Below are 14,503 nucleotides of genomic sequence, written 5' to 3' on the forward strand. Positions count from 1 at the left end.
GTTCCTGCAAGGCCATACTGACTCTTAGGAGTCGCTCCCAACCCCAAGCATCACCAGGAACAACTTACCCATCAGCACAATAACTAAACAGCAGGCAAAGGGGGGTTCAGACATGAGCAAATAGTCTGCTAAGAGAAAGGAAACAAATAGGAATCACCAGCGGGGTGTCTGCGAGGGAAGCTAGCGGGAGGGCGAGCTTTTTTTCCTCTTAGTCTGTTCCTGTCTTTATACTTGAGACATGTTCCCCAATCTGCCAAGGACACAGAGAGCTGAAGGCACAGTGGCAATGTGGGAAAAGTGATACAGAACCCTGAGCATGAGACTCACGTCCACCCTTGTTCTGTCGCCTTGGTCAAGGCACTGCAGGCTCTGAGGCTGTCTCCACAGTTGCAATGGGAGGAGTGTGTAAAGAGTGGGACAGAGGGGGCGGCGCCTGTGGCTCAAAGGAGTTGGGCACTGGCCCCATATACCAGAGGCAGCGGGTTCAAACCCAGCCCCGGCCAAAAAAAAAAAAAAAAAAAGTGTGGGACAGAGGGCGAGTGTGTCTGGCAGGAAGATACACCACAGCTGGGCTCCCAGGGCACCGGATAAACCTTGCAGTGGCCCAAAGAGTGCTGGGTAGTCAGAGCTAGATCTTGGTCTAGATCAGGCATCCTTAACTTTTTAAACAGGGGGCCAATTCACTGTCCCTCAGACCGCTGGAGGGCTGGACTATAGTTTAAAAAAAAAACAAACTATGGGGCGGCATCTGTGGCTCAGTCAGTAGGGCGCCGGCCCCATATGCCAAGGGTGGCGGGTTCAAACCCAGCCCCGGCCAAACTGCAACCAAAAAATAGCCGGGCGTTGTGGTGGGCGCCTGTAGTCCCAGCTACTCGGGAGGCTGAGGCAAGAGAATCGCCTAAGCCCATGAGTTGGAGGTTGCTGTGAGCTGTGTGAGGCCACGGCACTCTACCGAGGGCCATAGTGTGGGACTCTGTCTCTACAAAAAAGAAAAAACAAAAAAACTATGAACAAATTCCTATGCACACTGCACATATCTTATTTTGAAGTAAAAAACAAAACGGGAACAAATACAATTCACACCGCTTCATGTGGCCCGCGGGCCGCAGTTTGAGGACGCCTGGTGGAGATCCTTAGCCTGCCATTGCTGCTTCACAACTGCAAGAGGTGGTGGGAGCACTTGCAAAGCAGCAGCCCACATGAAGGGGCCCAGGGGAATGACACTGGCGTCACTGAGAGACAGAGGGGAGGTTGAATGGGGCCGAGCCTCAGAAATTCTTTGCAGCTGAACCTCAGTTTTCCTGGCTACAAATGGTTATGTGTGACCAGGGCCCTAGTGCAAATAGCTGTCACTAGGTTCTATCAAAATAGGTGACTAGCCTTGAGGTTTCCTGACCACGTGTATATGCACGTGCACACACAAACGGTATCCGGAAGGCTTGGCCTGGGACAGAAAAAGCCAGAAAAGTAGCCACGATAGGGAGCAAAGTTGAGAAAGCAGCAGGCCACCTGAGAAGAGCTGCTAAGGACAGTAAAGCAATGCGCTCTGAAAGGACACGGGCTGCGAGGCTACTGGCCTGCAAAAGAAAGCAGCCACTGGGTACGCGGCATCATGCGCATTTCCTCATCAATCTTGGCCATCCCTCTCTGCCGCCCCCTTCTGGCCTGGCTGAGATGAGGCCACATCCCAGTGAGGAAGGCAGTCACCACTGGCAAAGCACAGGGCAGACAACTGAGCTGTGGCAGAGGGTCTCCAGCCTTTTCCCACCCTTCCCAGTTAAGCCTGAGTTTGCTGGCAACAGACAGGTTCTTGTCACCCTGAAAGGGTGTACTGGAAGGAAGCCTAGCTCCTGGACATAGGCTCTGCTCTCTGCACGTCCAGAAGATCTCAGCCTTCTCTTTTACTGGGTTCCCCTTAGTTTGGTCCGCTCACCCTTCTTCCTCTTCCCTTAACTTTTATGTCAAGCCCCTTCCTCCTTTAATATTATTTTTTATTTCAGATCAATATGAGGGTACAAATGATTAGATTCAAATAGAAATAACTTTAATATTATAAATTTGTCCTCTTTCTTTGCTTGTTATTATTCTTCAGTTCTTTCCTACCCCCTTTTTTAAAATCTCCCAACTTCAATGCACAAACCACACATTTGAAGGGTGGGAAACCTGAGAAGTCATAGGCTTTAGGAGAAAAGAACAACACCAAAAAAACCGACTAAATTTAGTACCTTGGAATGTAAGATGAGGCCTCAAAAAATCTCAAGCCCCAAATGTGCTATGAAAATCTCCCAGCAAGGATTCTTCCTGAAAGGCTGTCAGCTTCTCTGCTGCCCACCATGCCAGCTGGAAATGGCGGTTTAGGAAGTGGTCGTTATTCGGAGGTCCCGCCCCCAACACTCACTTTCAAACACAGCCAGAAAGTGCATCTTCTTAGAAACACATGTTTCCCCTCTGGGAAATGCAAGAGGAAGCAGCCACGCAGTGGGCATGTTTCCTGGGAGCACAACGAGAGGCATAACCTTATGAGCAGACGGAAGGGCCAGGGGGAGCCAGCGCAGAGCAGGAGCAGCAGGTGCACCCCGTGCCACCTTTCCTGCTTCAGGGCAAGACGGGGTGCCTTCTCTCTTGCTAGTCCTTTACTGGTCTAATCCCACAGACACATCTGATTAGGGAGTCTTTCTTTCTTTTTTTTTTTTTTGTAGAGACAGAGTCTCACTGTACCGCCCTCGGGTAGAGTGCCGTGGCGTCACATGGCTCACAGCAACCTCTAACTCTTGGGCTTAAGCGATTCTCTTGCCTCAGCCTCCCGAGTAGCTGGGACTACAGGCGCCCGCCACAACGCCCGGCTATTTTTTTGTTGCAGTTTGGCCGGGGCTGGGTTTGAACCCGCCACCCTCGGCATATGGGGCCGGCGCCCTACTCACTGAGCCACAGGCACCGCCCCTGATTAGGGAGTCTTTCTTGGGCATGAACAGGAAACAAGATACTGGGCGGTAGAGACAACTTACTTACGTAGGTCACTTGTAGGCAAATTAAACTTTGTACCAGGCAGGTAGAAAAGATGGATGACTCCATGCTTTCAGTCACTTTATTTCCCTTGAGGAGGGTATCCTGGGAATAGGCCCAAAAGAAAGTGAACCGAGAAGAAGTGGCATCTCTATCTCTTTGGACAATTTTTAGGGAAAACAGAGTGCCCTCTCTGCTCCATCCAATTTGCCAAGAATAATTTAGAATGACTCCTTTCCAAAAGCAGAGGATGGAAACTCAGGACTCTTGGGTGATCCTGCTGACTCGAGGGCTCAGCGCTTAGCCATGAGCTGATGTGATGAAACAAGCAATGTGTGTGAAAGCATTCTGCAGACTGTAGCAGGCTGTTCAGCTGACTGCCAATGCCAGGGAGGCTTGCAAAGGGACACGACCGGCACCATTCTGGGGGGCATGCCCACAATGGAACTGAGCCCCTGAGAAGTCAGTAGACAGGCACGGGACCCAGATCATATTTGGGTCTGAAGCTGCCTTCTCAGACTGTGAAGAAACCTTATATAATGAAGTTAATATTACAGAGCACTTGTCTTTCCAGGGCAGGGTTCGCCTTTCCATTTGCCCAAAGGAGGCCTCCTGGTCACAGTATCACCCTGGATCTGATTTAGCTTTTGCTGAGCATGCTCAATTATTCACCAGCCATGGATACTGGCCCAGCTTTGGGGTTCCACTGGTGGGGTGTCTGGAGAGCGGTAAGGAAGAGGAAAGGGATGTAGTGAGAACTCCCAGAATCCGACTTGGGGAAAGGTTAAAGAGGACAAACGAAGCAGGGAGCAGCATGGGCTCTGAGTTGGCCTCTGGAGGACTTGGGAAACAGAGACTGGGGTCGGGGGGAAGAATAGCCAGACAAGCTGCTTGCAACACACCAGCACCCGTCACTGGAAAGGGAAAGGAGGTAAAGGAAGGCTAATGTCCCCAGAAACTGTGATCATTCCCCTGCCCCCATTGCAGCTCAGGAGAACCACTGAGTCCCTAGACGTCTAGAAGGAATGCAAGGGGGTCTGTGCATTCACTCTGCTTCTATTTCAGAGCCTCTCTGTCCCGTGAGGTAGAAACAGAGCGAACCCAAGCTTCACCTATGAAAAGAAGAGGCAGAGGCAGGGATCAGGTTAATGTTATGTATTTCCATTGCCTCATGTGGCACCAGAAGAGGCTGGGGTCACATTTCTCATCTCGGGGATGAGGCGGATCCAGGGAAGAATGTGCTCAGTACCTGGGGAGAACTGAGCCAACTCCCATGACCCATGCCCACATCACCAGCGCTGGCTCCTCACCGTCTGGAACCTGATGGCAGGGCACTTCTGCTGCTGTTATCTGCTCTAACACAGGGGGCTGACATCCAACCTTTGAGCACATCTTCCTCTTGGCCAGTGCTGTGGCGTGTCTGAGGGAGAAGGGCAGAGACCTGGCTGGCGTCTCACCTGTCTGGGCTGGCATCATCTCAGCCCCTGGGCAGGGGCTACAAAGAGCAACAGACAGGGAGCTTGTCTCCCATAAGGTTTTGGCCTGAGCTTAGGGACAAGGGGTTTAAGAGGGCATGACCTCAGATTTTGGCTAGGTAGTTTGAAAATTACCAATTTCAGCCCCTGTGTCCTGGGAAATTCTGTACTCCCAGAAGCCAAAGCTAACCTAGAGAGCAGTGGATACTTTCAATCTAGAAAGAGAGCCAGAGTGTGTCAGCAGGAAAAGATGAATAAAGGCTAATCCTGGAGGCCAGTTGCCATTCTGTAATAGTCAAAAGGATGCTGCTGTTTATGTCCGTGGTGTCAGACCTTAAACAAGGAACAGAGCTCTCATTTTATTGGCCCCTCTCCTAACTGGACAGGGCAAGGGGTTTCACCTGAACATGAGGAATTCAAGTAAGACTCAAAGGAAGAAATTGCATGCTCTCCAGGGACACTACAGCTGTGGAGGAGCTTCCAAGCCTCTGGGGAACAGGAGCTTTTAATTGCTGAGAGAGGGAGCAACAGTTCCCAGCAAATCAATCCCTGCTTTGGCCCGGCAAGTGGCTGGCAGCCCGGGCACAGCTCAGAAGGCTCCTCTGGGGTCACTGAGCTGCTGCTCTGGCTTTCCCTCTGCCTGAAGGCCCTCTCCATGCAGAGAGGAGAGGGAAGGGAAGAGGAGACCAAGTGGGTGCATGAGGGGGCCACAGGAGACAGCTGCCCTCCCCTGCTCCAAGTGTGAAGACAGGCTGGCAGAGACTTGTGTGGTAGGTGAGCGGCTGTGTCACTCAGAACGTGGATCCTTTTGTTTGAACAGGCCAAGTGACCCAGCTGGACTCTGGAGCAGGACCCTTTTGGCCTCTCACATCAGGGCCTGTGTGGCTGAGCAGTCCCTGTTTGGGAACCTCTAAGTACAGCCAGCCCCACCTACCCCTGAACCAGCAGACTCCCAGACATAAACAAACCAGGGCCCTGGGCAGCTGCCAAGATCTCAGTCTTCTTGGCAAGAGCCAGGGGCTAAGGGCGGCCCCACACTCATCATCCCTCCGAGTAAACAGGGGTGCTTGTTTACACTAGGGTGGAAAAGAAATGTTGTTGTTGGATAAATCTGAAGGGGAGGAAGTCCAGAGTCTACTCTGGTTTAGGTGATGAGCTGGACTCCACCGCTTTCCCTGTCTGGGGCCTGGAGATAACACCCCCACAGGTCAGGACATGATCTCTCCAAGCCTCGCCACTTTAACTCGCAGCTCAACTGCAGAGATCCTGGCTCCCTCCTTCCCTGTCCTCAGAGCAAGGCTGGCCTGTCAGTAAGAGTCCTGTCCCCAGCACTGCCATGCAGTCTTCTAAGGCTGTCCAGGAGCCCTCCTGACTCTACCCCATGCTGCTGCACAGGAGGGGAAGGAATGTATGGGGCAGAGGCAGGGGCCAGCCCAGCTGCTGGCTATAAACCAGCACCCTGCACCATCCCCTTCCTGACACTCTCCAGCTGGGTACACAAACGCAGGGTGAACCAGGGTGGGCCAGGGTGGGCAGGGAGCATGGGGTCAGCTGGGGAGAGGTTCTGAGCAAGGCCAAGGAGGAACACTGATGTCCAACCAGACATGGGAGGCATGAGAAAAAGCGAATACAAACCTCTGACCATACATTTTCCGTGAAGTGTTGTTCAGCAAAAAAAGAAAAAAAAAAAAAAAAGGCAGGGGACCCATCTGCTTTCTGAGGAGCAAAGCAGCCCAATTCCATCTCCACTGGGCATACAACCAGTGGTTCCTCCTCCAGCCTCCCAGGCTTGTGTTTCCTGGAAGTTATGGCAACACACAGATGGAGACCCTGATGTCCCCTGCACTCTATATTCACCTGCTGGTGCCCTGGTGCACCAACAAATGGCAACACTTTCCCCCCACTTCACAGATGTTAAGACAGAGAAGGTGGTTACTTTTCTCAGTGTCACACACATAGTAGAAAGCAGATTGGCAAGGCTGAGGTGACAAATTGTTGTATTTACAGGAAAATGATTGAAGGGACAGCCTCAAAGATAGCTAACTGGATCAAGCAGTAGGGAATTAATGATGGCCAAACCACCAGCACCAAGGCTGAGCTGCTTCCCGAAACTGTGAGACCCTATCTGTCCCTGTCATACTCTGCTCCCTTTGGGGCTTCAAGGTCCCCTACCTTCTTTGGAAGGGCTGGGGTGAGCATCTCCAGGACACCTGAGAACTTTAGCTTCCTCCAGGGTATTGCAGTAACTCAACCACACAGGACCACTCTGCTCTGAGAGCCAGCTGGTGAGTTGCTAAACAATGGTAAGGGGTGTGGGGAGTGGGGGAGGCTTGTGAATTAAAAATAGATGCTAGTAATCACCAGGGAGCTGGGAGAGAACATGTGAGGCTGTGTTTACTCGGGAGAAAAGAATACCGCCTATTCATGCCCAGAGACCAGGGTGGAACCACAATGGCTTCTCACAACAGCCAGTGGCCTGGGGGAGTCAGCTGCTAGAGCAGGGTTTACAGATGGATGGAAGACCCCTTTCCTCTAGGACAGGGAAGCACTTCTCTCCACAGGTCCCCCAGGGCCACTCCCATCCTGGAGGGGCAGCTCCAGGACAGAAAAACCATACACCTGAAGTGGAAATAGCAACCAAGAGATAAAGTCATCCTCCTTGGGCTGAGGCACACCAGCTCCCTACTGGTGTGCATAAAATGGTCCTAGCTATTTCAGTGACATTATATCCAATTTGGGTCTTGGGGACAGACTAGAAACACAGGATCTAGTCTCCTCTTTAGATGGAGAAAGGAGACTACCTAGCTGGGTGCCCCACGTAAGCAGTCTGTTGATGTCTCTACTAGGGATGTCTAATCGTGGCCTGCAGGCTGCATGCAGATTATTAGAAGCCTTTTTGCTTATCTGTGGTGTTGGATATTGGGAAAATTATGCACATCAATGTTTGTTAAGTGTTTGTGTATTTAATGGCAGCCCAAGACAATTCTTCTTCTTCCAATGTGCAGCAGGAAAGAAAAATGGTTGGACACCCCTATGGTGAGGCCTTAGTCTATTCACCTGTAAAATGGAGATAATAATACCTGTTGTGCCAGCTTCACAGGTATGTTATTAAGATTAAGATTAACGGGCGGTGCCTGTGGCTCAAAGGGGTAGAGCACTGGTCCCATATGCCGAAGGTGGCGAGTTCAAACCTAGCCCCGGCCAAAAAAAAAAAAAAAGATTAAGATTAACCAGGCAACACGTTTCAAAGCTGAAAGTTCAAAATAAAGATATAAAACAGTCACAAGAACAACCATTTCCCTCATTATCACCCTGAACCCAGGAAATGTCCCCCACTCAAAACACCCAAGAGACTCTGGGCCAGGCCTTCCACAGGCAGCAAGAATCCCTTTCCCTTCCACATATCTCGGGGACAGCATGAAGACCAAATGCAAGCCCCACAGAAAAGCCCCACAGAGACGCTCCCCAGCAGAGGCACCTGCCCTGCACACCCAAAGTCCCTGCATTCCCACCCAGTAAACATTGACAACCCTTTGCCAGCTTCCAAGGTTGCCCACCCCCTCTGGCTCAGGCGGCCAGAGGTCTTTAGGGGAGTCCCAGGCAACCAGAGGCTACATAGTTATTTCCCCTCCTCATAAAACAGGTGCCGAGCAGAGACCCTCTCTTGATAGAATTTTTCGAATTTGATATTAAAAATGTGCTAACTGACTCACCTGTAAGAGGTGGGCCTGGCTGCTGCTGCAGGCAGAGTGCTTGCTCCTTGAGGGCAGAACAACCTGGCTCGTTCTGCCGGGCTCCTCCAATTCCGGATTGCACAAAGCCACACTACCCTTTTAGGCAACGCATCCGGAGCTCACTCTTAGAACAGACTTCTCCTCAGTGGAGGCGAGGCTTGCAAATGGTCCAGTCCCATCATTTTAAAAACTATCTATATGCTGACAACTCCCAGATTTATGCCTCCAGCTTGGATCTCTCCCCGGGACTCCAGACTTGTACATCTGACTGCTTATTTGGCATTCCCGCATGGAGGTTTAATAGCCATCTCAAACTCAATGTGCCTAAAACCTAGCTCTAATTTATGCCCCCAGCAGCTCTTGCCAGACACCTGTTCTATTTGTTACCGTCCTCAACTCAGTTAATGTCAAGTTTTTCTTCCCAGGTGCTGGGCCAAAAACCTATAAGCCATCTTTAACTTCTCCCTTTGTGTCATGCCTGCATCCAATCCATCAGCAATCTCTGTGGCTCAATCTTTAAAGCCAATCCGGAATCCAGCAGCTTCTCCCCACTTCCAGCCCTCCTACCATCACCTCACCCAAGGGTGTAGCAACAGCTTCTGAACTAGAGCTCACACCCTGGCTCACAGTCTATCCACACAGAAGCCACAGTGATCTTGTTAGAAGGTATTATTCACCAATACAAAACCTTCTAATGACTTCTCATCTTAGCAGAGATAAATAAAATCAAAACTCCTTTTCCTGGCTTCCTAGGCCCTATGTGAGCTGCAGTCTACCCACTCCCGCCCCACTCTCCATCCCTGGCCCTGATTCTCTTTTACACTCTCCACCTTGTTCACTCCACTCCAATCACACTGACCTCCGCTCTTGTAGGTTCCTTGAATACCCTGAGCACATTCCTACATCAGGACCTTTGCACTTACTGGTCTGCTAACCTGAAATGCCCTTCCCTAGCTATCCACAATTCACTTCCCCACACTATCAGAGAGGCCTTTTCTGAGCAACCTAACAAAAGAGCATGCCTATTCCCACACCCCTCTGCCCTCTCAGCCTGCTTTTATTTTGCTTCTTAGCACTCATCACCACCAAATTCATTTTGTAGTTGTTTATTTAATGGCTTGTCTCCTCCCACGAGGATATAAGCTCCATGAGGGTAGGGGCTTTGCTTGCATTCACTGCTATGTCTCTGATGCCTAGAATAATGCCTGGCATACAGTCGATGCTCCACAAATATTTGCTGCTGAACAGAAGAGGGCAGCCACTGACCAGGGAAGGCTCTGCTATCAATAGGTGGGCCATAATCACCTGCGCAAAGTCCTTTCTTCTTGAAGAAATCTAGAACCAAGGTCATTGTGGAATTTATGAAATAATTCAACATTTAGTGGTGAGAAACTACTGGAAAATCGTGCCCTGGAGTGATGATTATGGTCAAAGCGTGGTCTGAAGTTGCTGTGTTGAATATACTGGAAGGTGGGTTCCATCACTGATGACGGCTGCAAGTTGGCACGTGCAGCGGCCACATGGCACAGGGGAATGAGCACTAGCCTTGGGGTCAGGAAACCCAGGTTCTAGCCCAGCCCTGTCACTTATAAGCTACGGGCCCTCGGACAAGTTGTATCCCCCAAACTGGGATATCATCACCTGGCTTACCTACCTCACAGAATCGCTTTAATGAATTCATAAAATGATGTCTACAAATGCACTTCCTAACTGGAAAAGTGCAAAACCAAACCTGAGCTGCTATGCGGTGCCAGGCATGTAGCACACACACAAATGTTTGTTGAATGAACAAACCTCCAAACGTTTTCAAATGTCAAGATGCAAAAGAACTGGAGAAACAGTCTGTGTTGATGGGAGCACAATTCTAAATCTTGCATGTGGAGAGGTATCTGCTCTGGTGATTATTTATGGCAAAAACAATTTCAAACCATTGTTTCCCTTGGAAACTGATGCTAGAAACCCCACTAGGTCTCACATCCCCCAAATGTAGGACTGTCTGGTCATCCATCATCTCTTCTGCTCTCCCTTCCTTTCGCTCAGGCTGTCTTCTCTTTTACTGCCCTTCCACTAGACCTTCCAGACTCTTCCCTCCGTGGCAAACGGGCTGTCTCCTGCCCACAGTCCAGGCACTTGGCCCCCTGTAAGCTCTTACTGCAGGTCTGCATCCCCTGGGGCCCTGGTTAATCTGGAGAGTCTCCCTCCCTCTCCCACAACTCATGCACTTTAGAGGCAGAACCAGCATTCTGTTGGGCTTAGTGTTGCAGCATCACCCCTCACCCTCCTCATCCTCAAGGACAAGCCTGGTCTCCTCTGAGGTCCCTGCTGCTGCACTCTCCCCACTCGGCCCTGCACTCATCAAAGCCACCTGCTGCCCTCCTTCCTGGCCACCGCCCTGGGGGATTTTCATGTGCCATCCCCTCCCACAGCCTAACCTCTTAGTTCTTGCTCTCTCAAAAGCATTGTCTTCCCATTCATCCCTTGCCTGCCATGCTCTGTAAGTATACTCTGACCCTTGTCTTCCTCTCTAACCCCCAAATCTCAAACTCCAATGCCCTCTCCTGTCTCTCTCACTCCTCTTTGCTCTCAATGCACCTGTGCCCTGATCCCCTAAGAGCCCCCATATCCTTTTCACCACATTCATCAGCCTTCTCCTATCACCACCTCCTTCTCTGTCTGCCAAAAATTCAATCCTTTGGGCATTCTCTGGCCCAACCCCCCTAACTCCTTTGTCAGCCCTGATCTTTTAGATGCCCTGCCAGCAACCACTAACCCCAGATCAGTCTTAGAACCCTCCAGCTCTGTTTCTAACCCTGGTTGCTTTAGACCATTAGAGGGAAAATAAACCACAACACCTGGGGTGCTGCCAACGCAAAGTGTGAGCTGCTGCAGCACCAGACAGGTCACCACGTGTTCCTACTCAGAGCCTTGCTCTCTATGCCCCTCTCAAGCCAGCTCTCCCTCCTCCCCCACTACTCTCAATAAGTAAGTCATACCTTTGGACTTTTTCCCCACAGAGAAGAATGTCAAGTAAGAATTCATTTCTGGCTCCCAGAGGCACTGTGCTTCATGACCATGGATAACGCTGATACCCTCTCACCTACTCACTGATCTCACCCCAGCAAGAATGCCCATCCTCCTTGGGCGGCGCCTGTGGCTCAGCCAGTAGGCGCCAGCCCCATATGCTGAGGGTGGCAGGTTCAAACCCAGCCCCAGCCAAACTGCAACAAAAAAATAGCTGGGCGTTGTGGTGGGCGCCTGTAGTCCCAGCTACTTGGGAGGCTGAGTCAAGAGAATTGCCTAAGCCCAAGGATTTGGAGGTTGCTGTGAGCTGTGTGATGCCATGGCACTCTACTGAGGGCAATAAGGTGAGACTCTGTCTCTACCAAAAAAAAAAAAAAAAAAAGGAATGCCCATCCTCACCACTGTCTTCAATCACCACTGTCTTCAATCTCTCCCTGATAGGGCTCTCCCCTGCCCACATGGGAATGGACTCAAGACCTTCTCATCTTGGAAAACTCAGCAAAAACCAAATGTCTTAACCTGATGTCCTCCTGTCCTCACCCTTCCCAGCCAAGCTACACAAGCTGCCTCCACTTCCAGCATCTACCCGAACCAATAACCCCCACTGCTTGCCATGGCCTATGCACTGCACATTTCCAAACCTGACCTGATCTGCTGCTTCTGCCACACTTCACTGTGAGGATGACTTCCTCCTCCTCCTCCTCCGCTACTCCCTCTCAGGCCCCTGGTGCTTGGCCTGTCCCTTATATGTCAGTTGGATCTGTCCTTGTCCTCCTTCTTACTCAACACACACCCCTTTGAGGATCTCATCCACACCCACGATTTCAACCTCTCTGCATTAGCCCTAGCCTATACCTCTACCCCACTAGCCCAACTGCCAGTTGGTCCTCGCTAGTTGGACGGCTCCCCAAGGCGCCTGCAACTCAACAGGTACAAAAGTGAACTTATCATCTTCACTCCAAAACATGCTCCTTTCCCGTGATTCCTCAGTGAGAAAATTCCCCCATCCCTGAAGTTGTTAAGCCAGAAACCTTAGAATCATCGTCTACTCCCCTTTCTTGGTCTCGTATTCACTTTCTCACCTAGTATTACCGATTCTTTTGAACTTGTCTTTTGAACTTGTCTCCTCCTTTCCACCCCCCTGCTCCAGCCTAGACTACTGTACCAGTTCCAAAAATGGTTTCCTTGACTCCAATTCTGTGTTCCCTTCCCAGTCTACTATCTACACTGAGGCCCTGCCTAACACCCTTTGGTATCTCAACCTGGCAATAGCTTTTATAATTTGGCCTCAGCCTACTTGTCAGTCCCCAAAGTGCTGAATAGTAGGGGGTCACAATGACCCCTAGTAGCCCTGAGCACCAGTTTGCTATCATTTATAAATGCTTTACCCTCCTCTGACCCCTCCCTGTCTAAACCATACTCCTTTTTCTTTTTCTTTTTTTTTTTTTTGCAGTTTGGCCGGGGCCAGGTTTGAACCTGCCACCCTTGGTATATGAGGCCGGCACCCTGCTCACTGAGCCACAGGCGCCACCCACGATACTCCTTTTTCAAAATTCAGCTCAATGGTTTCTTCCAGCAGATCCTTGCCAGCTCCCCTCCCCCTCAGTCCCCTCTCCCTCAAAGCTCTCATAACCTTTCTCAGCCTCGTCACTCTTTTGACACTAAGTTCATCAATTGCCAAATGAGTTTTTATCCTTCTTTCCCAAACAACAATCCTTCATGGATTCCTACCCAACTTCTTTGGTTGATAGTAGTAGTAAAAATGATAATATGGCAGGTTTCTACTCCAAGTATTTTTTATAAATATAACTCTCTTAATCCTACAACAACTCTACGATTATCCCCATTTTTAACTGGTGAAACTGGGACACAAAGAAGTGAGTAATCCAGCTACTGAGTGGCAGAAACAGCTAGCTCTAGTCTGTGCTCTAAACTACAATACTTACTGCCTTTTGACGGTACGATTAAGGGAAACAAGACAAAAATTAACATCACCCTGAGCAAAATGTAATTTTGAAAAATAAACTCCTAAACAAACAAAAGTTAGCCATTTGGGGGATCATCTCTTGTTTTGGGCTTCATTATACCTCTGACTCCTTTAACCAGGACAGATTACTCTGCAGGTGGCAAGGTGTCAGGGCCACGAAGGAGGCCCCCAGCTCCTCCCCAGATCTCAGCAAATGGCTCTGACCCCTGAGTTGCCCTCCTGCCTGAAAGGCCCACCTCACCTTGTCTCCAAGGCCTTCGGCCTCTTCAGCCAGGAGATACACGCTGCCACCGTCAGCCAGCAGAAGGGTGGTGTCGGTGGTGGAGGAAGATCGCGGGCGGCACTGGTGCTGGTGCAGGATGGCCGTCAGGCTGCTGTCCTGGGGGGCCTTGCGCAGCAGGTGGGGGCTGCCACGCTGGGGCTCCAGAGAGCTGCTCTTGGTGCGCCGGCTGCTGCCCCCGCTGCTACTGTGCAGGCTGGCCCCCCGCTTGATAGAGGGCCGGGAGCGGATCTGCTGCAGCACGCGGTTGAAGGCGGTGGGCCGGGCGGGCAGGTCGTGCAGGGACATAGCGTAGGACACACGGTGCATCTCTGGAGAGCGCTCCTTCTCATCCGGGGAGTCATGGTCAGACATGCCCTGCTGCTGTTGCTGCTGCTGGGAATCCTGAGGCGTCTGGTGCTCCCTCTCCCGCGACCGGCGGCGGCTGTGGAACAGGTGCTTCAGGCCGTGGCCAAACATGGAGCCCTCTGAGAGCTGCTGGATTTTCTTAAGGGGGAAGAGATAAAGAACGCTGGTGAGTGGAAAGCTCCTGAGTGCCTAGTTGGGTGAGGGGGAAGGTAAAGGGTCTGTCTCTGGGAGAATAGCATAGCTACTACAGCTATCTGAACCGGCAAGAACCCTATAGATGGCTCGTCATGCCTAAAGGTCACCCTGCAAAAGGTGGTAACCCAGAACTATCCTTTCATTCCCAAAGAAAGGCACCCCCATGGTTCCCTGAAGGACATTCCAAATCAAAATGTAGATTCAGGGTTTCTAGGAATGATACCCTCTGGGCTATAGGCTGGGGCTTAGTGGCATATACAGGCAGTACTTGGCTCACTGGATTAAATACACCTAGGCAAATCCCCACCCCCCCACTCTACAACCCCCTACTCCTTCCGTCCTTATAAGTTAGACCATCCTTCAAGCTCTACTTGCCCTTGGACCACCCGGCAATCATTCCAAGGATGTCTCATTGAGGCGCTCTTTGTGAAAATGAAGGTTATCCAAGCAGGTTGTACTG

General features: G+C 50.8%; 1 protein-coding gene across 4 annotated transcripts in view; it reads right to left on the reverse strand.

Moving 5' to 3' along the window:
• The window catches only part of TMCC2 (transmembrane and coiled-coil domain family 2), a 47,641-nt gene that overhangs the window by 19,333 nt on the left and 13,805 nt on the right, over positions 1 to 14,503 (reverse strand). For 3 of the 4 annotated variants that reach the window (XM_053607247.1, XM_053607246.1, XM_053607245.1), the window contains one exon: positions 13,462 to 13,986. In XM_053607247.1, coding sequence (XP_053463222.1) covers positions 13,462 to 13,986 — 525 coding nt within the window. Of the gene's footprint in view, positions 1 to 6,650; positions 6,718 to 13,461; positions 13,987 to 14,503 lie in introns of those variants that run through there. The other variant, XM_053607251.1, reaches the window with a different exon arrangement.

This window comes from Nycticebus coucang, chromosome 10, assembly GCF_027406575.1.
Source record: "Nycticebus coucang isolate mNycCou1 chromosome 10, mNycCou1.pri, whole genome shotgun sequence".
Taxonomy (NCBI): domain Eukaryota; kingdom Metazoa; phylum Chordata; class Mammalia; order Primates; family Lorisidae; genus Nycticebus; species Nycticebus coucang.